Consider the following 25321-nt stretch of genomic DNA (forward strand, 5'->3'; position numbering starts at 1 on the left):
ACAAGGTAAAATGAAGTAAGAACAAAACGTTAACAAGTAAATAATGAAACAAGGTAAAATGAAGTAAGAACAAAACGTCAACAAGTAAATAATGAAACAAGGTAAAATGAAGTAAGAACAAAACGTTAAGTAAATAATGAAACAAGGTAAAATGAAGTAAGCACAAAAAGTTAAGTAAATAATGAAACAAGGTAAAATGAAGTAAGAACAAAACGTTAACAAGTAAATAATGAAACAAGGTAAAATGAAGTAAGAACAAAACGTTAACAAGTAAATAATGAAACAAGGTAAAATGAAGTAAGAACAAAACGTTAACAAGTAAATAATGAAACAAGGTAAAATGAAGTAAGAACAAAACGTTAACAAGTAAATAATGAAACAAGGTAAAATGAAGTAAGAACAAAACGTTAACAAGTAAATAATGAAACAAGGTAAAATGAAGTAAGAACAAAACGTTAAGTAAATAATGAAACAAGGTAAAATGAAGTAAGCACAAAAAGTTAAGTAAATAATGAAACAAGGTAAAATGAAGTAAGCACAAAAAGTTAAGTAAATAATGAAACAAGGTAGAGGAGAGAAAACCCCAACAATCCCCTCTGAGCACGCACTAGGCGACAGTGGGGAGGAAAAACTGCCTTTAAACGGGCAGAAACCTCCGGCAGAACCAGGCTCAGGAGGGGACAGTCAACTGCCGGGACTGGTTGGGGAGGTGAACAGAGGTGGAGCAAGACAAGGCTACACCTGCTGAGGAAGCAGTAGAGTTCCTCCTCCAGGGCCAGCGGAAGCGTTTGTTCTTCTTTTTCATGCAGTTTTCTACAAGAGCTTTTTTTTCCAGGATGAGGGTTCTCAACTCATCGATGGTTTCTTTGTTTTGTTTCTCAAGCTTCTTGCACGTTTTCTCCACCTCTTCCAACGTTGCTTGTTTTTCTTCAAGCTTTTCCCTGAGCTCTTTGGATGTTTCCTCCTGCATTATCTTGTCCTTGTGCATGTCTGCGTTTCTTTGTTGTACTTCTTTGTACATGTCTTGTAGCTCCTCATTTCTTTTGTGGATATCTTGGAGCGTACGCTGCAGGTCGTCATGTATGTTGTCTTGTTCTTGCTTTTGCGCCTGCATTTCAGTGTGTTTGCGCTTCAAGTTGTTGTATTCCAACAATATCCCCTTAGTGAGCTCGGAGTTGTTTCTCGCCATTTGCTCCATCCTTTTCTGCATGTGCGAGCATTGTTTGTCCAGTTTTTCTTTTTCCCCTTCTAGTTGCTTTTTCTCGTGAAGAAGGTCTTTATTTTGGCGCAGAGTATCATCCACCTTCTCTTTCAGCATTCTGTATTTTTCCTCCGTGACTTTGAGTTTGTGCTCCATGTCTCTTTGCTTTTTCTCCTGTTCTTCCTTCTGTTGGAGGATTTCTTCATTTTTTTTCACAGCTTCATCGAAGTTTGTTTGGAGCAGCCGATTCATTTGGTCCATATATTGGAGATCCCATTCTGTCTTCTCAACAGTAGCTTTGCTGTCTTTAAGCTGGTTGGACATCTCCTTTAGTTCCACGCTCTTTTGCTTGTTTTCCTTAATTAGGAAGACAATCTGCTCTCGGGCTTGTCCAAACTTGATTCCCCAACCCTCATTAATAATATTTATGTCGGGCTGGCGTTTTTGTCTTTCTTCCAGGTTCTTATTTTGCGCTTCCATCTGTCTACACTTCTCCTCCAGTTGAAGTTTCTCTTCTTCAATCTGTTGAATTTTATTCTGGAGATGGTAGTTTTCCTTCTTACTGTCATGTAATGCCCTTTGGACGGCTAAGAGGTCATTTGGGGAAATTGGCCGGCCACGACAGGAAGGAGAAGCGGCGTAATCTTTTTGCCTTGGTTGGTGTCTTGTTGGATACATGTTGAAGGTTGTACACGACAACTCTGAAAAGGTTTCCAAAAGTTTCTGTGGTGAACGTGTGAAGGCTGCAAACACAAATGCTGCGAAGACACGAACTAAAAAACTGCTGTGTGTCACCCCTGTTTAAGGAAAAACTTCAAAGGATCGTGTAGTGACATCATAACTCCGTGAGCCAATGAGATTGTCATGTGACATTTTGGAATGGGGATATTTTTTTTTAAACCGTTTTCAAATTTAACTTAATATTTGACTGTTTCTTAACTGACCTGTTTAGCTGATTAAGAAATGAATTGAAACGAGCATCACTAACGTTATATAACAGACAACAGAAAAAAAACATTTTTTTTCTAAGTAAAAAATGTATTTCTAAGTATAATACATTTTTTAAATTTTTTTTTTAAATTATCCTACTTTTTATAAGAGGGAACATTATTTAAAGAATATGTATTTAATTGGAAAACTCTCTATTCGTCTAAAGGCTATAACAAGAAAGGTGAGCTTCCTGCTCAAAAATGAAATGACCAAAATAAATGGAGCATTTCTCTGCAATTACAAACTCTGTGTAAACAATCTTGGTTTCAAAATAAGGCTAATGCTGGTGAGATGTCATCACAGGTGTAAATATTACTGCAGATGTTACTATGTCAAAGTTTCACAACTGTCTTATGTTTATTTATGTAGGCAAGACCTACTTTTCACTTTTTTGCTTTGCTATATGTTCTTGAGTGTATTAGTTTGCCAGCAGCACGAACATGTACTAGTGTCAATAATAATAGTACGGTGGATTAGAAAACCTGCTCACAAGTTGAATAAACACCCAGGATTGTTTCATCATTTTCATTCAAAACCAATATTTGAGTCAAAATGAGAAAGTTGTTTGTGCTGTCTGATGAAGAAGAAGCAAAATAAAGTGCAGTTTTGATGTAGATGATGTTGTATACAAACTAGAAGAGGAAGATAGTAGGATCTCTGTATCATGCTTTGTCACTTTGTACCATGTAATTCTTTCTATTTCCACCAGGGGGTGTTTTCAGAAGTGGTAGGTGGTAAAAGAAGAGGTCAGCAGGAAGATGGCGAAGAGCGACCAAAGACCAAGAAAAAGAGGCAGTCAGGCAAAGATGAAGAGTATTATATCCCTTACAGACCTAAAGACTTTGACTCTGAGAGAGGGTGAGGCATTAAACTGTTGCATCTGTTTCTTTAAAAAATGTGAATGGCTTTGTGTTTTATGCTGTTTTGTCCTGTGTTATGCGTCGACAGGTTGAGTCTCGGTGGAGAGGGCAGTGCTTTTGAACAGCAGGCCTCTTCAGCTGTCCTTGATCTCATGGGAGATGAAGGCGATCGCCTTAACCAGCAGAAGAAAATGATGAAATGGTACAAATTTCCCTATGTTTGACTCAGTATCCACCAAATGGTCATTTCAAACTATAATTTAAAGTCTTTTTTCCCCCTTCTTTTTATAGGGACCGTAAGAGGAAGCGTTTTGTGAGAGAAACGGGAAAAGAAGACCAGAAGAAGAAGATCAAAACAGACAGCAGTCAGGTTATCAGTAACAAGAAGAACAGGAAGAACTTGTATCCTTCCAACAAAAAGCTTCTCTGTGTGCTGCTCTCAATGACCCTCTTCTCTACTCCTATGACAATATTAAGCTGTACTGTGAAGATGTTGTATCACTTGACAACATGTCAGTTATGAGGAGTGAAGGAAAAAATACAAGATTGATGATACAGGATCTGGATCAGATGGAGAAACAGGCGGAGGAGGCAGGAAGCCAGCAAGAGGTAGGAAGGCATCAAAATGAATAGCACAAACATGTCTGCCTGTTAAATATAGAACATCAGCCACCATGTTTTTACTCAACTCTAAAGGTAAATACTTCAAGTCCCTCTTCCAGCCTTGCGAGCTATAACCTCCAACCTCTTTGTTGTGTCGTGCCTCTCCCAGGTCGTGGCCGTGGCCGACGAGGTCCAAACGTACAGAGCTCCGGTGACCACAAAGCACGCTCGGAGCTGAAAACAAAGGATCAGATCATGAAGCAGCGCAAGAAAAAGCAGAAGCACCAGTTCCTGCAGGGCGGGGGGATGAGGAAGCTCCGCTCCAAGAACAAAAAGTGGCTCGGATAAGTTAAAAAGTCAGGTTTTGGAAGGGGTGGCCATAAGAAAGGCAAGCTGAGGAAGAAACTGGGAGGAGGACAGAGGGTTGATGGTGTGGAGGACATCACGAGGAACTGGGTGATAAGCGTCAGAATCATCTGAGAACATCACCAAAGATTTTCCTGGCGCTTTGTGTGACTGTAGATTAAGGAGAAAATCATTTGTGAATCTTTACACTGCAGAAATGCACGTCACTTCTTACTTGATGGCCTGCTGAACTCTGCGTTTGCCACAGAGTTATGTTTAATTATGATCCACTAACCTGGATTTACTACTTGTAAGCATGTTGGCAGTCTAATAAAAGTGTTTTGGAGCACTGAAATATGTCTTATCAAAATGGTAAAATACAGATATTAAATATTGTGTGCTTAATTTGCAGTTAGTTTCAAAAATCGTCTCGCCCATCTTTTCTTAAAATAAGAGGTGCTCTATAAAAATGACATTAAATTCTGTAAACGTGCTCTATTTGCAATTATTTATCATTACTGTTGTCCAAGTGGTCTCATTTCAAAGTTGAAAGCGAGCATCGGAACGGGCAAGAAAGGCGACTTTTAATTGACTTTGAATGTGTTGTGGTTACTGATATCAGATGGGCTGGGTTGAGAAACTGGCTTAGAATTCCTCTTGCCTTCAGCATGGCCACGCCCCTCTGACTTCTGCAATCAACAAGGCATTTTTACCCAGGGAAATGTTTATTTCGCTTTTCAGTTTGGACTGTTCTCTGTAAATTCCTGAGAAAATTTGAGAAGATCAGGAGTGTCTGAAAAACGTAAAACAGCCCATCTGTCACCAACAGCAATGCTGCCTTCAAAGTCACTTAAATCACCCTTTTTTTTTTCTGGCATGTGATTGGCTGATTAGATATTTGCATTCACAAGCAGCTGAATAGGTTAGTGCAGGGGTCAGCAACCTGCGGCTCTTTAGTCCTTTTAGTGCGGCTCTGCGTGGTTTGGGAAAATAAATTATTTTTTTAAGTAATTAGCTGAAGTGTATTTTATTTATGTTAGTTCTTTTTTAACTTGTAGTTCTAAATTGGAAGATTACTGTGATATTGAAATATAAATATAAAATTATATTCTATTACAGTTTTTTCTGAATGCCTAAGCACATTTTTTGTAACTATTGGCTAATTTTGCAAAACTCTTCACACAAATAAGAAAACCTGTCACCCAATAATCAAAACATTGTAGTTCTCTTGCAAAAGCAAACACAGCTAGATTAACTCTTCACACCTTCGTAAAAATGGTGTTTCCGTATCAAACAGTACACACAAGCCATCATCTACTAAGCACACAATGCGCCAACTGCACACTGATGGTATGAATACAAAACACATCTGGCTTTTGCTTTCTCTGTGCACAAGGTAGGCTATGTCAGTTTGAGCTCATACTTCTGTCATAGATCCATAAGCATAGAGGGATCCAAACTTCAAGTACTGGTGTACTTGAAACACATCAAAACAAACACAAGTGTTCATTTCCAAGTATAGGATTATTTGCAATCGCCATAATGACTATATGGGTTACTTGGTCTGCAGTGAACATGCTTCCTCTGCCCCCAGCATCTGGTCATCTAGCAATTCTGTAAAGTAACAATTTCAGTATTTTTACATCAATGGTATTGGTGTGTTTCTCATTGGCATATGGCAGTGCTACAAATCTTTGTGCGAAGTGACTGTACTAACCGATTCTCATTTCAAGATGTCCTTATGGTACTTGCTACAGTGTAGCGGCTCGAGTTAGGCTGGACCCGTTGGCCAGCTACCCTCAGGGTCATTCCACGGTTGATTACATGGTTGATTACATGGTCCACTATTGTCATCAGCAATTCTATTTCTTACTCTTCCTACCCTTCCTCTCCCCCCTCCTCATCTTCCTCTCCCCCCTCCTCGTCTTCCTCTTGCTCCTCCTTGTCCTTGTCGTCCTCTTCATCCTACTTCTTCACCTCCACGTCCTCTTCCTCGGCCTCCTCTACTTCTCACTCTTTCTGCTCCCTCCATTGTACTCCGCACACACAGCTTACCTGTATTATAGTGCTTAGGCTGATTGCAAAGTGAACTAATTATCTAAAAAAGTTTTCACATGTGAAAGTGTGCCAGACAGTTGGCAAATTAGTGTTAATGATAGCCATACATGTGTATACTTTTGCTAGGAGTGTGTTGGAAATTTGGTAATTGAGTGTTGTGCAGTGAATTGTGCCTACCGTTTTGCAAAGTGTGTGTTACAAAATTGCAAACTGAGTGCAAAGCAGTTTATGTGCTTTTAGTTTTGCAAACTCAGTGAGTGGTTTTGCTATAAGTCTGAATAGTTTTAGAGATTGTGCTACAGGAATCACAGTTAGGGTTTAAGCATTCAGAAAAAACTGTAAGTTTAGAGGTTTACACATCACATCATTATAATCATTGAGCCTGTCTGACTTTAATCGTCCACTTGATGGCGCAGTAGAGCCAATGAATCGTCACAATGCTTCGAACCATGAGTCGACCAGTTGGATGGAAAGCTTCAGTTCATCACAAGGCTTCATCTCACCATCACTAATGAAAGCTCTTATAATTTGGCTGCTATTAGAGACCATTGATTTAGTCTCTCTTTGGTTACTACGTGGATCTTTTTTCAGACAAATTAATGAAAAAAAAATATAATAAATGGAAAAACAGAGTACAAATGTGGACAGTTAACTGGATATTACAGCGCGATTTCAGTGCATAAATACATAAATACAGGTCTGAGACGTAAGTGGTGCAATATTGATAGAGCTCACATGACTCCGTCCTGTTCGTATCCCAGAAATCCACCAGGATTTTAGTGCCTCATATACTGCACAGGTCATTGGCACACCTGAGATTCAGGACGACATGCTAAGCAGTGCTGTGTCACCATCAATAATACACCATATTAATGCAAGGTACAATTACAGCTGGGCTCCGCCACATTTTATTTTAACAGAGGAAATAAAATATGCAGAGCTAGCTGAGTTGGTTGAAATTCAGTTGCTACTTTAAGAGAATTTCATACAAGAATAATTGAAGATAAAATAGGTTATTAAAGCTGTCATCATTGCTTCAGTGCCATATTCTCTCTGCTGTAACTCCGATTTGAAGAGGGCTTGTTTAGGCAACAACTCAGAGCACTATACGATCACTGCCGGTCACTTAGGTGATTTGTTATAAATGTGAAAACAGCTATGCAGGTTTAATGCAAGGAAGTCTTTACTCAGTGTTTGGCATGGGTCCTAAATGAAGGAGGGGTAGTCTGTCAGTCACTGCATTCCTCACCTGCATGGGAAACTTCCCAAACTGGAAGTTATCAGAAACATTGGAGACAATACTGAATCCACCAGAGACAGCTGGGACAGGTCCTAGTCATTACCATACAGAAAAGAACGGATTTATTTCAGTTCAGTTCAAATTAATAAGGTGAAGAAAAAACAGAGACTGCATCTTATGTGTTTTCTATTCTATTCTAGTAGTTTTAGAATCCAATAACTACACAAACAATCATGGCAGTGAGGTGTGGAGGGCCAGGAGTGACAAAATGAATGAATTAAATATGCCATTAATTATTGAATTAAATGTTTCATTATTTAATTAAATGCCCATTCACTTCACTAGTGTTTGTAGTTGTTGTTGAGAAATGCCCACTGAAAGAATGGCCACCAGGGCAAGTGCCTGTAATCGGATTACAGTAACTCGTTACTTGTAACGCATTACTGCCCATCTCTGTTGAGAACAAATAATGTAAATGAATAATAGTGTTCAAATTGTTCGTTAAAACTCTGCATATCTCAGAAAAACTAAAAAAAAATCAGCTTTCTTCACTCACTTCTTTACAATGCAGCCATTACAGTCTTCTTTGATTGGTCGCTGCAGGATTGCCATTCTTCTCATGTTTAGTTTTTTTTCCTATCAGTGCTTTAATTCTATGAAATAAATTTTTCAAAGTCACTTTTTGCTTTCACTAGCTTGTTTTTAGTGTCCCACTTTTGGATCTTCTGAACTCACTCTGATTAAAGTTGTCATTGTACTAATGTTATTCATGTGCAGCTGACTTCACAGCTGTGTGTGGGTTTTTTTTTGCTTTTTTGCAACTTTTTGTGATATCTAAATGTTTAACCTGTTCAATAACATTATTACTATTCAGTGATTATTATATATGATTATCACTTGGCTACGTGAACATACATAAATCTGTTCAATCTCAGCGACACAAGCATGTCTTCATGCGCACACACAGTTTCTACTCCCATTCATTCAGGTTTATATTTACAACTTTTACAGGACGAATGGACAGCCATCACTTTAAGGAAAAACAAAGAGAGAGAGAGAGAGAGATTTTAAGTTCAGGGCAGGTCAGTTTTTATAGAAATGCATAGATGTGTGTTGTACTTCCATCTGGCTTATTACTTTCTAATGCAGGGGAAAGACATTGGCAAAGAAACACCTACTACATAAATAGTTTGATTTGAAGTTGCTCTTTTGAGTCCTCTCTATTGACTCTGACATCCTGCTGTTAACAGTTTCATGGTATTGCTTTGTTTGCTTTAAACAAACCTCACAGGGTGGTAGAATATGTCTGCGGTGCAGAGGTCCTTGGATCGCCTCTCTGTTGTCTTTGTTGACAGCAATGAAGGTGGTGAAAGAACTGCTCACTCCTGATTGGACACTGAGCTGCACCACCTTCTCCTTCACTCCTCCATCTTGCTGTCCTCTGAGCTCTCTCTCCTTCATCTCCAGGGAACGAATCAGAGTGCAAGCACCCAACCTGTGGACTGTTAATCTGCAGACAAGGAAGAAAACATTTACAGTTCTAATGTTTCCTATTTTTGCTACATTTGTACATCACTGACTTTTCTGTTTTTCTGTACTGAGGGTGCATTCTTTTTATATTAGAATTAGTAGAGTTACAGAGGGTATATAGAGTGTGAACATAAAATAAGAGCTTGATTAGGCTGTAGAAACGGATGAAAATCCAGTAAAGTGAAGAGTGTGTGTGTGTGTGTGTGTGTGTGTGTCTGGCAGGAAGTGAAGCAGGAAGTCTGAATATAGCTTGTGAGCTTGTGAGAGACGTTTCAAAAGGAAAACAGAGGAATTAGAGAGTGAAAGTGCTAAGAAATAGTAATGAAAATGATATTAAATAAATGTCTTAGTGTGTTAATACAGGTGCCCATGGACTTGGCTCAACCTCAGATGAGTACAGCGGCAAAATGATAGATTAACATAATTGGAACGACAAACAGGCCAGGCTTTGGCTGAAATTTTACAGCTTCACCTCTCATCCTGCCCTTATCCTGAGAAGAAGCTTAAAGGACAGTCAATCTCCTGATGAAGACAGAAAACAGACAGAACAACACCGTAGATTTGAAGAATTAACAGCAGGCAGAAGACAGTACAACTGACCTAAAACACTGAAGGGTCCAGCAGCATGTATGTTAATGGAACATGTGCTCTGAATTACAAGCTGGAAAGTGTACCAGTGACATGACTGTGTGAAAGCACTGCATTGGACTGTCTGAGTTCATATTTGCCATGCTGGGAGTTAACCGCCAAGAAAAGACTGAAAAGATGAAGAGAGAATGAACAGAGAAGAAGAAACGGCTGATTTGGGCCTGTGTTTGATTTGGGAGGCCACACAGGAAGCTGTGAGAAGAGGGGACGAGGACCGGTGAGAGGTGAAGGCTGGACGTGTTCAAGTGAAAGTATAGGAAAATTGGGTTGAAAATTGAGGCTGAACTTGTGGGGTTTAGAAATGTCCAGAGCATCGCAACAGAAAGGTGAAATTAAAAAAAAGAGAGAGAGCGGGATGAAGAAATAAATAAACTAATAATACATAAATGAATAGAAAAATCTTTTGTATATGGCGAGGTGCTGTGGGCACCTAAGTCTTTGATAGTGTAGAATTTTCAAGTCAATACCATGGTTGCATCTACTGAAAATCTCTGTGAAGCTTAAATCTCAATGACCTTGACTTCAAGGTCAGAGGTCAACTTTTCTGAAAATCAGAGGAGTTTCACATTCATAACACAGGTATGTCTACTAGGAGGCTGAAGGGTAGCTCTATATATTTATAAACAATCAAAAACAACAATTATTACGCAATTTATTTCCAATTTGTATGGAATTTATTTCTGTAAAGGTGGTGTTTTAGGTCTGATTGAAGGACTGATGTGATGGTAAGGTGTCCACTGCTGCGCTTTGAAGATTGGTAGGCTTTTTTTTTTAAATTTTCACAAGAATTGCTACTTCCCCTAGAGTTTTGGCCACTCCAACAATCAGAAGATTTCCCTATGAGCAAGCATTTAGCGACAGTGGGAAGGAAAAACTCCCTTTAAAAAGGAAGAAACCTTCAACAGAGCCAGGCTCAGGAAGGGACAGCCCTCTGCCACGACTGGTTGGGGTGGGGGGAGTGAAAATTTAAAAAAAAGAAGCCAAAGTGATCATTTTTGGAGCAGCTTAATTAATTTTTGCATTGTAATTTGCTGTTAATGTCATTTTCCAACCCCAGTTTGTATTTTTATCACTTTTGTCCAGGGTGGAAGATGCCATGCTGGAGACTGATTCAGTATGGTCTTTCAATGTTGATACATGGGAACCTTTTAGAGAGGCCAGGGCTGAAAAAGGGATGCCGGAGAACCTGAGAGGGTGTTATCCGCTGGTGTGCATCCAAGGCCAACATCTGTTTAATTAGGCTGACAAATAAGCGTTGGCCAGCTTCTGGTCCTCGTCTAAACATCATTAGCTGTTCAAGGTCATCCAGATGTGTAAGTATTATGTATCTTGTCTCCAGGGATTCATGTCCTGTCCCTGGAACAGAGTCTTTATATTGTTCTTCCGTCTTAAATGTCCAGCGCTGTTGCTTGTATTTGTCTCCAATGAAATAGTTTTCAGTGTACACGCCAGAGTCTAGCACATGATCTGGTGGCTGACCCTGAGTCTCTATGATGAATTTCAGATAATCATAGTCATTCTCCGAAGGGTAGAGTGGCACCCCTGTAGCAAGCTCCACAGCCACCAGCCCCAGAGACCACATGTCACTTGCTTCATTGTAAGGAAGGCCAAGCATAACCTCAGGTGCACAGTAACCAACCGTCCCCACAAAGTCACCAGGTATCACTGCAGACGCAGGACATGCGAGGCCAAAGTCTATAAGTTTGACTTTGATGGGAGACTCATGGCGGTTTACAACCATGATGTTTCCAGGTTTGAGGTCAGCGTGCACTATTCCCACAGAACTCAGGTGGGACAGAGCATTTGTGATTTGACCTAAAATTGGCCTGACTTCGCTTATGGGGAGACCCTGTTTATTCTGGTCCCCTATGTAGTCCCACAGGCATTGATCAAGGAGTTCAAATTTCAGGCAAACCCGCTGTCCGTCGTGGAAAAAGCCGTTCCATTGAACAATGTTGGCGGCATCTGGATCCAACCTTCGCAGCTGCTCCAGGATGAAAATTTCCACATGTGCCTGTTGCAGAATATCAGGGTCGCTCTTGTTGACTTTAATGGCAACAGCTTGGTTGGTTGTTGTGTCGCGACATTTGGCTACAATACCAAAGCCCCCTTCTCCGAGGAAAGCCTCTACCTTGTAGTGCTTTCCCAAAATGCTCCCTTTAACTAATTCAAGCTCATCTGAGCTGAATGATGGACTGGCTGATGTGTGGACGAATACTTGCTGAGAAAATTCAACCGAGTTTTGAAAACTGCAGTTGATTTTCTGTGATCTCTTGCTTTCCAAGTTTGAAGGGTGCTGAAAGACCACAGGGTTTTGTGATATTTCAGCACTCATGTCAATGCACAGGGAACTCTTAGGGCTGAAAAAGGGATGCCGGAGAACCTCCGAGGGTGTTATCCGCTGGTGTGCATCCAAGGCCAACATCTGTTTAATTAAGCTGACAAATAAGCGTTGGCCAGCTTCTGGTCCTCGTCTAAACATTATTATTTGTTCAAGGTCATCCAGACGCGTCAGTTTTATGCATCTTGTCTCCAGGGACTCATATCCTGTCTCATACTGAAATTGTTGGTCAGTCTTAAATGTCCAGCGCTGTTGCTTGTCTTTGTCTTCAATGAAATAGTCTTCAGTGTAGACGCCAGAGTCTAGAACATGATCTGGTGGCTGACCCTGAGTCTCTATGATGAATTTCAAAACATCATAGTCTTCATTTCCAGGGTAGAGTGGCAGCCCTGTAGCAAGCTCCACAGCTACCAGCCCCAGAGACCACATGTCAATTGCTTCATTGTAAGGAAGGCCAAGCATAACCTCAGGTGCACAATAACCAACCGTCCCCACACGGTCACCAGGCATCACTGCAGACGCAGGACATGCGAGGCCAAAGTCTATAAGTTTGACTTTGATGGGAGACTCATGGCGGTTTACAACCATGATGTTTCCAGGTTTGAGGTCAGCGTGCACCATTCCCACAGAACCCAGGTGGGACAGAGCATTTGTCAGTTGACCTAAAATTGGCCTGACTTCGCTTATGGGGAGACAGTGGTTTTTCCGGTCCCATATGTAGTCCCTCAGGCATTGATCAAGGAGTTCAAATTTCAGGCAAACCCGCTCTCCGTCGTGAAAAAAGCCGTTCCATTGAACAATGTTGGCGGCATCTGAATCCAACCTTCGCAGCTGCTCCAGGATGAAAATTTCCAATTTCGCCTGTTGCAGAATATCAGGGCGGCTCTTGTTCACTTTAATAGCCACAGCTCGGTTAGTCATGGTATCACGACATTTGGCTACAATACCAAAGCCCCCTTCTCCGAGGAAAGCCTCTACCTTGTAGTGCTTTCCCAAAATGCTCCCTTTAACTAATCCAAGCTCATTTGAGCTGAAGGATGGGTGAGCTGACATGGTGAAATGTGTCGGCTTGGTCGGTGAATTGCTAAGTAAAATTCTCTCAAAACTCTCCAAAAAGGGTTTGCTTGCTGTCAGGTCAAGGTCCGTTGAGCATTAAAGTTTAACAGAGCAAAGCTCCTATTTAAGGGTTTTTTCTCTCAGCAAGATGATGACATAACAAAGGATCTATGTCATCATCTTGTGATGTCACAAGATGTCACCTTTTTTCACAAGATGCATTCCATTTGGATCAAAGGCATTCTATTTTTTCAGTTGAAACACTAAAAAAAAACAATGTTTCAACAGGCCAGGCTGCATTTTCTGCTGCAACATCTCAACAGGAGATAATAAGATAAAGACAAGGAAGACTGGTGATCTATCCATATCAGCAACATCGGCAGGTTTCTAGTGCAGGAAGTAATAAATTCAGCCCTCGTGTTTGCACTACAGGTTGCTTTCATGAGTATTTCTGTTTTTGTGGTGGGGGAATTTTTCCTCGTTCCAACGATGTAAACAAAAACATTAATTGTGCTTTCCGCAATGACTAGTAATCATTTTGTCCTACTGTTCATTTACAGAACAGGAAAGGTTTTGTTTGGTTATGATTGTTTTGCAAGAAATACTTCAATCACAGTGGGGTAGTCTTGATTAAAATGTTATATAAGAACTGTGGCACCATGTGTGACCAGATATTGGCATGTAGTCGTCGCCAGACTGTCATCAAAAGTGTGAAGTTTGGGACAGACTGGACAAAATACATTTTTAGAGATGAAAATCTTATGTCCAGTGATAAATGATCAAAATTCCACCACAAACATGGCTTTGATGAAGATGTCCCTTTCTGAAGTAACCCCAAAAAGTTCCTGAAGTAACCAAATGGAATTTAACCAGTGACCTCTCACTTTGCAGGCGAATGTGTAAACCAGCGATGCCTGGAAAACACTAAAACTGTGCCAAAATGTCATTTTACATTCAAAATGGCGGACTTCCAGACTTCCTCTTTGGATTGGGTTCACTGAATCTGTGTGTAATAAATGTCATACACGTATTTCAAGCTGTAAATAAGTTGTTAGAAGTTCTTTAAAATTTCTTAAGTGGTGCTGTAGATCCATTTCCGCAGTGCCAGTCACTTTTTAAAAAAAAGTACATTTTGACCTGATGTGAAGAATGCAAAAAATGTCATTAGTTTGGAAGCATGTTTGGTATATGATATACTTGCCTGACTAATAATAATTTATTATTACTATTACTACTGTTGTTGTTGTTGTACAATGGAGCCTTTCCCCTGTGAATGACCAGCTCCCAGCTAAAATGTGTATTTTGTGCCATTTATAAGGTCAGTGCTTTATCATACCTTAAACTGTGCAGGGTAAAAGCCTCAGTTGCTGGGAAAAGCACAGGTGTATTAGAGTTTTTCTGAATTGCTAAAACACTAAACCCCATTGTAAAAACTAAACTGTCAACTATGAAAACTCTTTCATCAAATCAGTCCCACTGTTGCCAAAATCTTAAACACTATTCAAAGCTCAGTCTCCCATTTAGCAAAACTCTAAACACAAAACACACTTAGCAGTGTGGTGCACCTGTTGTCGTGTGAAGGCTGTGTGCAGTAGTGATGTCTCCTGTGTGTCGAAGCTTTGAAGCGTGTGTCGGGTAATCTCGTGGTAGTTTTGTAAAGCGCGTATCGAGGCTTGCTTTGATTACGTATGCAGTGATGTTCGAGGCCTCGCGGGCAGTCCGTACCACGTGACTGATTCAGGAACTGGCTCGCCGGTTTGCACCAGATTCTAAATAAATTGGGCAGCAAAACACAGCTGATTCCCCGTCACATTGTGTTGTGGAATTGAATTACGTCCCAGTTACATACTTACTTGAACATTTCTCCTTCGATGGAACCAGCAAGGAAGAGAATATTTGTCTGACAACATTTAATCTCATCTCTCCTAATAAAGTATGCACACAGTAATAAATATCACAAATGATAAGTACCATAATATAAATCAACAACACCACAGATCTTATAATCTGATTTCTGTCTTTTAGTTTATTACAGTTTTTTCTGAATGCCTAAGCACATTTTTTGTAACTATTGGCTAATTTTGCAAAACTCTTCACACAAATAAGAAAACCTGTCACCCAATAATCAAAACATTGTAGTTCTCTTGCAAAAGCAAACACAGCTAGATTAACTCTTCACACCTTCATAAAAATGGTGTTTCCGTATCAAACAGTACACACAAGCCATCATCTACTAAGCACACAATGCGCCAACTGCACACTGATGGTATGAATACAAAACACATCTGGCTTTTGCTTTCTCTGTGCACAAGGTAGGCTATGTCAGTTTGAGCTCATACTTCTGTCATAGATCCATAAGCATAGAGGGATCCAAACTTCAAGTACTGGTGTACTTGAAACACATCAAAACAAACACAAGTGTTCATTTCCAAGTATAGGATTATTTGCAATCGCCATAATGACTATATGGGTTACTTGGTCTGCAGTGAACATGCTTCCTCTGCCCCCAGCATCTGGTCATCTAGCAATTCTGTAAAGTAACAATTTCAGTATTTTTACATCAATGGTATTGGTGTGTTTCTCATTGGCATATGGCAGTGCTACAAATCTTTGTGCGAAGTGACTGTACTAACCGATTCTCATTTCAAGATGTCCTTATGGTACTTGCTACAGTGTAGCGGCTCGAGTTAGGCTGGACCCGTTGGCCAGCTACCCTCAGGGTCATTCCACGGTTGATTACATGGTTGATTACATGGTCCACTATTGTCATCAGCAATTCTATTTCTTACTCTTCCTACCCTTCCTCTCCCCCCTCCTCATCTTCCTCTCCCCCCTCCTCGTCTTCCTCTTGCTCCTCCTTGTCCTTGTCGTCCTCTTCATCCTACTTCTTCACCTCCACGTCCTCTTCCTCGGCCTCCTCTACTTCTCACTCTTTCTGCTCCCTCCATTGTACTCCGCACACACAGCTTACCTGTATTATAGTGCTTAGGCTGATTGCAAAGTGAACTAATTATCTAAAAAAGTTTTCACATGTGAAAGTGTGCCAGACAGTTGGCAAATTAGTGTTAATGATAGCCATACATGTGTATACTTTTGCTAGGAGTGTGTTGGAAATTTGGTAATTGAGTGTTGTGCAGTGAATTGTGCCTACCGTTTTGCAAAGTGTGTGTTACAAAATTGCAAACTGAGTGCAAAGCAGTTTATGTGCTTTTAGTTTTGCAAACTCAGTGAGTGGTTTTGCTATAAGTCTGAATAGTTTTAGAGATTGTGCTACAGGAATCACAGTTAGGGTTTAAGCATTCAGAAAAAACTGTAAGTTTAGAGGTTTACACATCACATCATTATAATCATTGAGCCTGTCTGACTTTAATCGTCCACTTGATGGCGCAGTAGAGCCAATGAATCGTCACAATGCTTCGAACCATGAGTCGACCAGTTGGATGGAAAGCTTCAGTTCATCACAAGGCTTCATCTCACCATCACTAATGAAAGCTCTTATAATTTGGCTGCTATTAGAGACCATTGATTTAGTCTCTCTTTGGTTACTACGTGGATCTTTTTTCAGACAAATTAATGAAAAAAAATATAATAAATGGAAAAACAGAGTACAAATGTGGACAGTTAACTGGATATTACAGCGCGATTTCAGTGCATAAATACATAAATACAGGTCTGAGACGTAAGTGGTGCAATATTGATAGAGCTCACATGACTCCGTCCTGTTCGTATCCCAGAAATCCACCAGGATTTTAGTGCCTCATATACTGCACAGGTCATTGGCACACCTGAGATTCAGGACGACATGCTAAGCAGTGCTGTGTCACCATCAATAATACACCATATTAATGCAAGGTACAATTACAGCTGGGCTCCGCCACATTTTATTTTAACAGAGGAAATAAAATATGCAGAGCTAGCTGAGTTGGTTGAAATTCAGTTGCTACTTTAAGAGAATTTCATACAAGAATAATTGAAGATAAAATAGGTTATTAAAGCTGTCATCATTGCTTCAGTGCCATATTCTCTCTGCTGTAACTCCGATTTGAAGAGGGCTTGTTTAGGCAACAACTCAGAGCACTATACGATCACTGCCGGTCACTTAGGTGATTTGTTATAAATGTGAAAACAGCTATGCAGGTTTAATGCAAGGAAGTCTTTACTCAGTGTTTGGCATGGGTCCTAAATGAAGGAGGGGTAGTCTGTCAGTCACTGCATTCCTCACCTGCATGGGAAACTTCCCAAACTGGAAGTTATCAGAAACATTGGAGACAATACTGAATCCACCAGAGACAGCTGGGACAGGTCCTAGTCATTACCATACAGAAAAGAACGGATTTATTTCAGTTCAGTTCAAATTAATAAGGTGAAGAAAAAACAGAGACTGCATCTTATGTGTTTTCTATTCTATTCTAGTAGTTTTAGAATCCAATAACTACACAAACAATCATGGCAGTGAGGTGTGGAGGGCCAGGAGTGACAAAATGAATGAATTAAATATGCCATTAATTATTGAATTAAATGTTTCATTATTTAATTAAATGCCCATTCACTTCACTAGTGTTTGTAGTTGTTGTTGAGAAATGCCCACTGAAAGAATGGCCACCAGGGCAAGTGCCTGTAATCGGATTACAGTAACTCGTTACTTGTAACGCATTACTGCCCATCTCTGTTGAGAACAAATAATGTAAATGAATAATAGTGTTCAAATTGTTCGTTAAAACTCTGCATATCTCAGAAAAACTAAAAAAAAATCAGCTTTCTTCACTCACTTCTTTACAATGCAGCCATTACAGTCTTCTTTGATTGGTCGCTGCAGGATTGCCATTCTTCTCATGTTTAGTTTTTTTTCCTATCAGTGCTTTAATTCTATGAAATAAATTTTTCAAAGTCACTTTTTGCTTTCACTAGCTTGTTTTTAGTGTCCCACTTTTGGATCTTCTGAACTCACTCTGATTAAAGTTGTCATTGTACTAATGTTATTCATGTGCAGCTGACTTCACAGCTGTGTGTGGGGTTTTTTTTTGCTTTTTTGCAACTTTTTGTGATATCTAAATGTTTAACCTGTTCAATAACATTATTACTATTCAGTGATTATTATATATGATTATCACTTGGCTACGTGAACATACATAAATCTGTTCAATCTCAGCGACACAAGCATGTCTTCATGCGCACACACAGTTTCTACTCCCATTCATTCAGGTTTATATTTACAACTTTTACAGGACGAATGGACAGCCATCACTTTAAGGAAAAACAAAGAGAGAGAGAGAGAGAGATTTTAAGTTCAGGGCAGGTCAGTTTTTATAGAAATGCATAGATGTGTGTTGTACTTCCATCTGGCTTATTACTTTCTAATGCAGGGGAAAGACATTGGCAAAGAAACACCTACTACATAAATAGTTTGATTTGAAGTTGCTCTTTTGAGTCCTCTCTATTGACTCTGACATCCTGCTGTTAACAGTTTCATGGTATTGCTTTGTTTGCTTTAAACAAACCTCACAGGGTGGTAGAATATGTCTGCGGTGCAGAGGTCCTTGGATCGCCTCTCTGTTGTCTTTGTTGACAGCAATGAAGGTGGTGAAAGAACTGCTCACTCCTGATTGGACACTGAGCTGCACCACCTTCTCTTTCACTCCTCCATCTTGCTGTCCTCTGAGCTCTCTCTCCTTCATCTCCAGGGAACGAATCAGAGTGCGAGCACCCAACCTGTGGACTGTTAATCTGCAGACAAGGAAGAAAACATTTACAGTTCTAATGTTTCCTATTTTTGCTACATTTGTACATCACTGACTTTTCTGTTTTTCTGTACTGAGGGTGCATTCTTTGTATATTAGAATTAGTAGAGTTACAGAGGGTATATAGAGTGTGAACATAAAATAAGAGCTTGATTAGGCTGTAGAAACGGATGAAAATCCAGTAAAGTGAAGAGTGTGTGTGTGTGTGTGTGTGTGTGTCTGGCAGGAAGTGAAGCAGGAAGTCTGAATATAGCTTGTGAGCTTGTGAGAGACGTTTCAAAAGGAAAACAGAGGAATTAGAGAGTGAAAGTGCTAAGAAATAGTAATGAAAATGATATTAAATAAATGTCTTAGTGTGTTAATACAGGTGCCCATGGACTTGGCTCAACCTCAGATGAGTACAGCGGCAAAATGATAGATTAACATAATTGGAACGACAAACAGGCCAGGCTTTGGCTGAAATTTTACAGCTTCACCTCTCATCCTGCCCTTATCCTGAGAAGAAGCTTAAAGGACAGTCAATCTCCTGATGAAGACAGAAAACAGACAGAACAACACCGTAGATTTGAAGAATTAACAGCAGGCAGAAGACAGTACAACTGACCTAAAACACTGAAGGGTCCAGCAGCATGTATGTTAATGGAACATGTGCTCTGAATTACAAGCTGGAAAGAGTACCAGTGACATGACTGTGTGAAAGCACTGCATTGGACTGTCTGAGTTCATATTTGCCATGCTGGGAGTTAACCGCCAAGAAAAGACTGAAAAGATGAAGAGAGAATGAACAGAGAAGAAGAAACGGCTGATTTGGGCCTGTGTTTGATTTGGGAGGCCACACAGGAAGCTGTGAGAAGAGGGGACGAGGACCGGTGAGAGGTGAAGGCTGGACGTGTTCAAGTGAAAGTATAGGAAAATTGGGTTGAAAATTGAGGCTGAACTTGTGGGGTTTAGAAATGTCCAGAGCATCGCAACAGAAAGGTGAAATTAAAAAAAAGAGAGAGAGCGGGATGAAGAAATAAATAAACTAATAATACATAAATGAATAGAAAAATCTTTTGTATATGGCGAGGTGCTGTGGGCACCTAAGTCTTTGATAGTGTAGAATTTTCAAGTCAATACCATGGTTGCATCTACTGAAAATCTCTGTGAAGCTTAAATCTCAATGACCTTGACTTCAAGGTCAGAGGTCAACTTTTCTGAAAATCAGAGGAGTTTCACATTCATAACACAGGTATGTCTACTAGGAGGCTGAAGGGTAGCTCTATATATTTATAAACAATCAAAAACAACAATTATTACGCAATTTATTTCCAATTTGTATGGAATTTATTTCTGTAAAGGTGGTGTTTTAGGTCTGATTGAAGGACTGATGTGATGGTAAGGTGTCCACTGCTGCGCTTTGAAGATTGGTAGGCTTTTTTTTTTAAATTTTCACAAGAATTGCTACTTCCCCTAGAGTTTTGGCCACTCCAACAATCAGAAGATTTCCCTATGAGCAAGCATTTAGCGACAGTGGGAAGGAAAAACTCCCTTTAAAAAGGAAGAAACCTTCAACAGAGCCAGGCTCAGGAAGGGACAGCCCTCTGCCACGACTGGTTGGGGTGGGGGGAGTGAAAATTTAAAAAAAAGAAGCCAAAGTGATCATTTTTGGAGCAGCTTAATTAATTTTTGCATTGTAATTTGCTGTTAATGTCATTTTCCAACCCCAGTTTGTATTTTTATCACTTTTGTCCAGGGTGGAAGATGCCATGCTGGAGACTGATTCAGTATGGTCTTTCAATGTTGATACATGGGAACCTTTTAGAGAGGCCAGGGCTGAAAAAGGGATGCCGGAGAACCTGAGAGGGTGTTATCCGCTGGTGTGCATCCAAGGCCAACATCTGTTTAATTAGGCTGACAAATAAGCGTTGGCCAGCTTCTGGTCCTCGTCTAAACATCATTAGCTGTTCGAGGTCATCCAGACGTGTAAGTATTATGTATCTTGTCTCCAGGGATTCATGTCCTGTCCCTGGAACAGAGCCTTTATATTGTTCTTCCGTCTTAAATGTCCAGCGCTGTTGCTTGTATTTGTCTCCAATGAAATAGTTTTCAGTGTACACGCCAGAGTCTAGCACATGATCTGGTGGCTGACCCTGAGTCTCTATGATGAATTTCAGATAATCATAGTCATTCTCCGAAGGGTAGAGTGGCACCCCTGTAGCAAGCTCCACAGCCACCAGCCCCAGAGACCACATGTCACTTGCTTCATTGTAAGGAAGGCCAAGCATAACCTCAGGTGCACAGTAACCAACCGTCCCCACAAAGTCACCAGGTATCACTGCAGACGCAGGACATGCGAGGCCAAAGTCTATAAGTTTGACTTTGATGGGAGACTCATGGCGGTTTACAACCATGATGTTTCCAGGTTTGAGGTCAGCGTGCACCATTCCCACAGAACTCAGGTGGGACAGAGCATTTGTGATTTGACCTAAAATTGGCCTGACTTCGCTTATGGGGAGACCCTGTTTATTCCGGTCCCCTATGTAGTCCCACAGGCATTGATCAAGGAGTTCAAATTTCAGGCAAACCCGCTGTCCGTCGTGGAAAAAGCCGTTCCATTGAACAATGTTGGCGGCATCTGGATCCAACCTTCGCAGCTGCTCCAGGATGAAAATTTCCACATGTGCCTGTTGCAGAATATCAGGGTCGCTCTTGTTGACTTTAATGGCAACAGCTTGGTTGGTTGTTGTGTCGCGGCATTTGGCTACAATACCAAAGCCCCCTTCTCCGAGGAAAGCCTCTACCTTGTAGTGCTTTCCCAAAATGCTCCCTTTAACTAATTCAAGCTCATCTGAGCTGAATGATGGACTGGCTGATGTGTGGACGAATACTTGCTGAGAAAATTCAACCGAGTTTTGAAAACTGCAGTTGATTTTCTGTGATTTCTTGCTTTCCAAGTTTGAAGGGTGCTGAAAGACCACAGGGTTTTGTGATATTTCAGCACTCATGTCAATGCACAGGGAACTCTTAGGGCTGAAAAAGGGATGCCGGAGAACCTCCGAGGGTGTTATCCGCTGGTGTGCATCCAAGGCCAACATCTGTTTAATTAAGCTGACAAATAAGCGTTGGCCAGCTTCTGGTCCTTGTCTAAACATTATTATTTGTTCAAGGTCATCCAGACGCGTCAGTTTTATGCATCTTGTCTCCAGGGACTCATATCCTGTCTCATACTGAAATTGTTGGTCAGTCTTAAATGTCCAGCGCTGTTGCTTGTCTTTGTCTTCAATGAAATAGTCTTCAGTGTAGACGCCAGAGTCTAGAACATGATCTGGTGGCTGACCCTGAGTCTCTATGATGAATTTCAAAACATCATAGTCTTCATTTCCAGGGTAGAGTGGCAGCCCTGTAGCAAGCTCCACAGCTACCAGCCCCAGAGACCACATGTCAATTGCTTCATTGTAAGGAAGGCCAAGCATAACCTCAGGTGCACAATAACCAACCGTCCCCACACGGTCACCAGGCATCACTGCAGACGCAGGACATGCGAGGCCAAAGTCTATAAGTTTGACTTTGATGGGAGACTCATGGCGGTTTACAACCATGATGTTTCCAGGTTTGAGGTCAGCGTGCACCATTCCCACAGAACCCAGGTGGGACAGAGCATTTGTCAGTTGACCTAAAATTGGCCTGACTTCGCTTATGGGGAGACAGTGGTTTTTCCGGTCCCATATGTAGTCCCTCAGGCATTGATCAAGGAGTTCAAATTTCAGGCAAACCCGCTCTCCGTCGTGAAAAAAGCCGTTCCATTGAACAATGTTGGCGGCATCTGAATCCAACCTTCGCAGCTGCTCCAGGATGAAAATTTCCAATTTCGCCTGTTGCAGAATATCAGGGCGGCTCTTGTTCACTTTAATAGCCACAGCTCGGTTAGTCATGGTATCACGACATTTGGCTACAATACCAAAGCCCCCTTCTCCGAGGAAAGCCTCTACCTTGTAGTGCTTTCCCAAAATGCTCCCTTTAACTAATCCAAGCTCATTTGAGCTGAAGGATGGGTGAGCTGACATGGTGAAATGTGTCGGCTTGGTCGGTGAATTGCTAAGTAAAATTCTCTCAAAACTCTCCAAAAAGGGTTTGCTTGCTGTCAGGTCAAGGTCCGTTGAGCATTAAAGTTTAACAGAGCAAAGCTCCTATTTAAGGGTTTTTTCTCTCAGCAAGATGATGACATAACAAAGGATCTATGTCATCATCTTGTGATGTCACAAGATGTCACCTTTTTTCACAAGATGCATTCCATTTGGATCAAAGGCATTCTATTTTTTCAGTTGAAACACTAAAAAAAAACAATGTTTCAACAGGCCAGGCTGCATTTTCTGCTGCGACATCTCAACAGGAGATAATAAGATAAAGACAAGGAAGACTGGTGATCTATCCATATCAGCAACATCGGCAGGTTTCTAGTGCAGGAAGTAATAAATTCAGCCCTCGTGTTTGCACTACAGGTTGCTTTCATGAGTATTTCTGTTTTTGTGGTGGGGGAATTTTTCCTCGTTCCAACGATGTAAACAAAAACATTAATTGTGCTTTCCGCAATGACTAGTAATCATTTTGTCCTACTGTTCATTTACAGAACAGGAAAGGTTTTGTTTGGTTATGATTGTTTTGCAAGAAATACTTCAATCACAGTGGGGTAGTCTTGATTAAAATGTTATATGAGAACTGTGGCACCATGTGTGACCAGATATTGGCATGTAGTCGTCGCCAGACTGTCATCAAAAGTGTGAAGTTTGGGACAGACTGGACAAAATACATTTTTAGAGATGAAAATCTTATGTCCAGTGATAAATGATCAAAATTCCACCACAAACATGGCTTTGATGAAGATGTCCCTTTCTGAAGTAACCCCAAAAAGTTCCTGAAGTAACCAAATGGAATTTAACCAGTGACCTCTCACTTTGCAGGCGAATGTGTAAACCAGCGATGCCTGGAAAACACTAAAACTGTGCCAAAATGTCATTTTACATTCAAAATGGCGGACTTCCAGACTTCCTCTTTGGATTGGGTTCACTGAATCTGTGTGTAATAAATGTCATACACGTATTTCAAGCTGTAAATAAGTTGTTAGAAGTTCTTTAAAATTTCTTAAGTGGTGCTGTAGATCCATTTCCGCAGTGCCAGTCACTTTTTAAAAAAAAGTACATTTTGACCTGATGTGAAGAATGCAAAAAATGTCATTAGTTTGGAAGCATGTTTGGTATATGATATACTTGCCTGACTAACAATAATTTATTATTACTATTACTACTGTTGTTGTTGTTGTACAATGGAGCCTTTCCCCTGTGAATGACCAGCTCCCAGCTAAAATGTGTATTTTGTGCCATTTATAAGGTCAGTGCTTTATCATACCTTAAACTGTGCAGGGTAAAAGCCTCAGTTGCTGGGAAAAGCACAGGTGTATTAGAGTTTTTCTGAATTGCTAAAACACTAAACCCCATTGTAAAAACTAAACTGTCAACTATGAAAACTCTTTCATCAAATCAGTCCCACTGTTGCCAAAATCTTAAACACTATTCAAAGCTCAGTCTCCCATTTAGCAAAACTCTAAACACAAAACACACTTAGCAGTGTGGTGCACCTGTTGTCGTGTGAAGGCTGTGTGCAGTAGTGATGTCTCCTGTGTGTCGAAGCTTTGAAGCGTGTGTCGGGTAATCTCGTGGTAGTTTTGTAAAGCGCGTATCGAGGCTTGCTTTGATTACGTATGCAGTGATGTTCGAGGCCTCGCGGGCAGTCCGTACCACGTGACTGATTCAGGAACTGGCTCGCCGGTTTGCACCAGATTCTAAATAAATTGGGCAGCAAAACACAGCTGATTCCCCGTCACATTGTGTTGTGGAATTGAATTACGTCCCAGTTACATACTTACTTGAACATTTCTCCTTCGATGGAACCAGCAAGGAAGAGAATATTTGTCTGACAACATTTAATCTCATCTCTCCTAATAAAGTATGCACACAGTAATAAATATCACAAATGATAAGTACCATAATATAAATCAACAACACCACAGATCTTATAATCTGATTTCTGTCTTTTAGTTTATTACAGTTTTTTCTGAATGCCTAAGCACATTTTTTGTAACTATTGGCTAATTTTGCAAAACTCTTCACACAAATAAGAAAACCTGTCACCCAATAATCAAAACATTGTAGTTCTCTTGCAAAAGCAAACACAGCTAGATTAACTCTTCACACCTTCGTAAAAATGGTGTTTCCGTATCAAACAGTACACACAAGCCATCATCTACTAAGCACACAATGCGCCAACTGCACACTGATGGTATGAATACAAAACACATCTGGCTTTTGCTTTCTCTGTGCACAAGGTAGGCTATGTCAGTTTGAGCTCATACTTCTGTCATAGATCCATAAGCATAGAGGGATCCAAACTTCAAGTACTGGTGTACTTGAAACACATCAAAACAAACACAAGTGTTCATTTCCAAGTATAGGATTATTTGCAATCGCCATAATGACTATATGGGTTACTTGGTCTGCAGTGAACATGCTTCCTCTGCCCCCAGCATCTGGTCATCTAGCAATTCTGTAAAGTAACAATTTCAGTATTTTTACATCAATGGTATTGGTGTGTTTCTCATTGGCATATGGCAGTGCTACAAATCTTTGTGCGAAGTGACTGTACTAACCGATTCTCATTTCAAGATGTCCTTATGGT

General features: G+C 40.5%; 1 protein-coding gene across 1 annotated transcript; it reads left to right on the forward strand.

Moving 5' to 3' along the window:
* Positions 1 to 2321: 2321 nt before the first annotated feature.
* Positions 2322 to 4002, forward strand: LOC146620814 (ATP-dependent RNA helicase DDX54-like). The gene is made up of 5 exons (XM_085367708.1): positions 2322 to 2372; positions 2901 to 3049; positions 3140 to 3253; positions 3343 to 3563; positions 3824 to 4002. Exons 1-5 carry the CDS (start codon positions 2322 to 2324, stop codon positions 4000 to 4002), a joined length of 714 nt encoding a protein of 237 aa, XP_085223834.1.
* Positions 4003 to 25321: the final 21319 nt, after the last annotated feature.

The sequence above is a fragment of the Diplotaxodon limnothrissa genome, linkage group LG12 (assembly GCF_057381915.1).
Source record: "Diplotaxodon limnothrissa isolate DT_005_m linkage group LG12, D_limnothrissa_male_GT1.1, whole genome shotgun sequence".
Taxonomy (NCBI): domain Eukaryota; kingdom Metazoa; phylum Chordata; class Actinopteri; order Cichliformes; family Cichlidae; genus Diplotaxodon; species Diplotaxodon limnothrissa.

What these genes read in the sequence shown, in the direction of transcription:
- LOC146620814 (XM_085367708.1), top strand. Translation starts at nt 2,322, where the DNA reads ATGTATTTAATTGGAAAACTCTCTATTCGTCTAAAGGCTATAACAAGA. An exon ending in GACTTTGACTCTGAGAGAGG is followed by an intron (nt 3,050 to 3,139) that starts GTGAGGCATTAA and finishes ATGCGTCGACAG; the next exon opens with GTTGAGTCTCGGTGGAGAGG. An exon ending in CAGAAGAAAATGATGAAATG is followed by an intron (nt 3,254 to 3,342) that starts GTACAAATTTCC and finishes TTCTTTTTATAG; the next exon opens with GGACCGTAAGAGGAAGCGTT.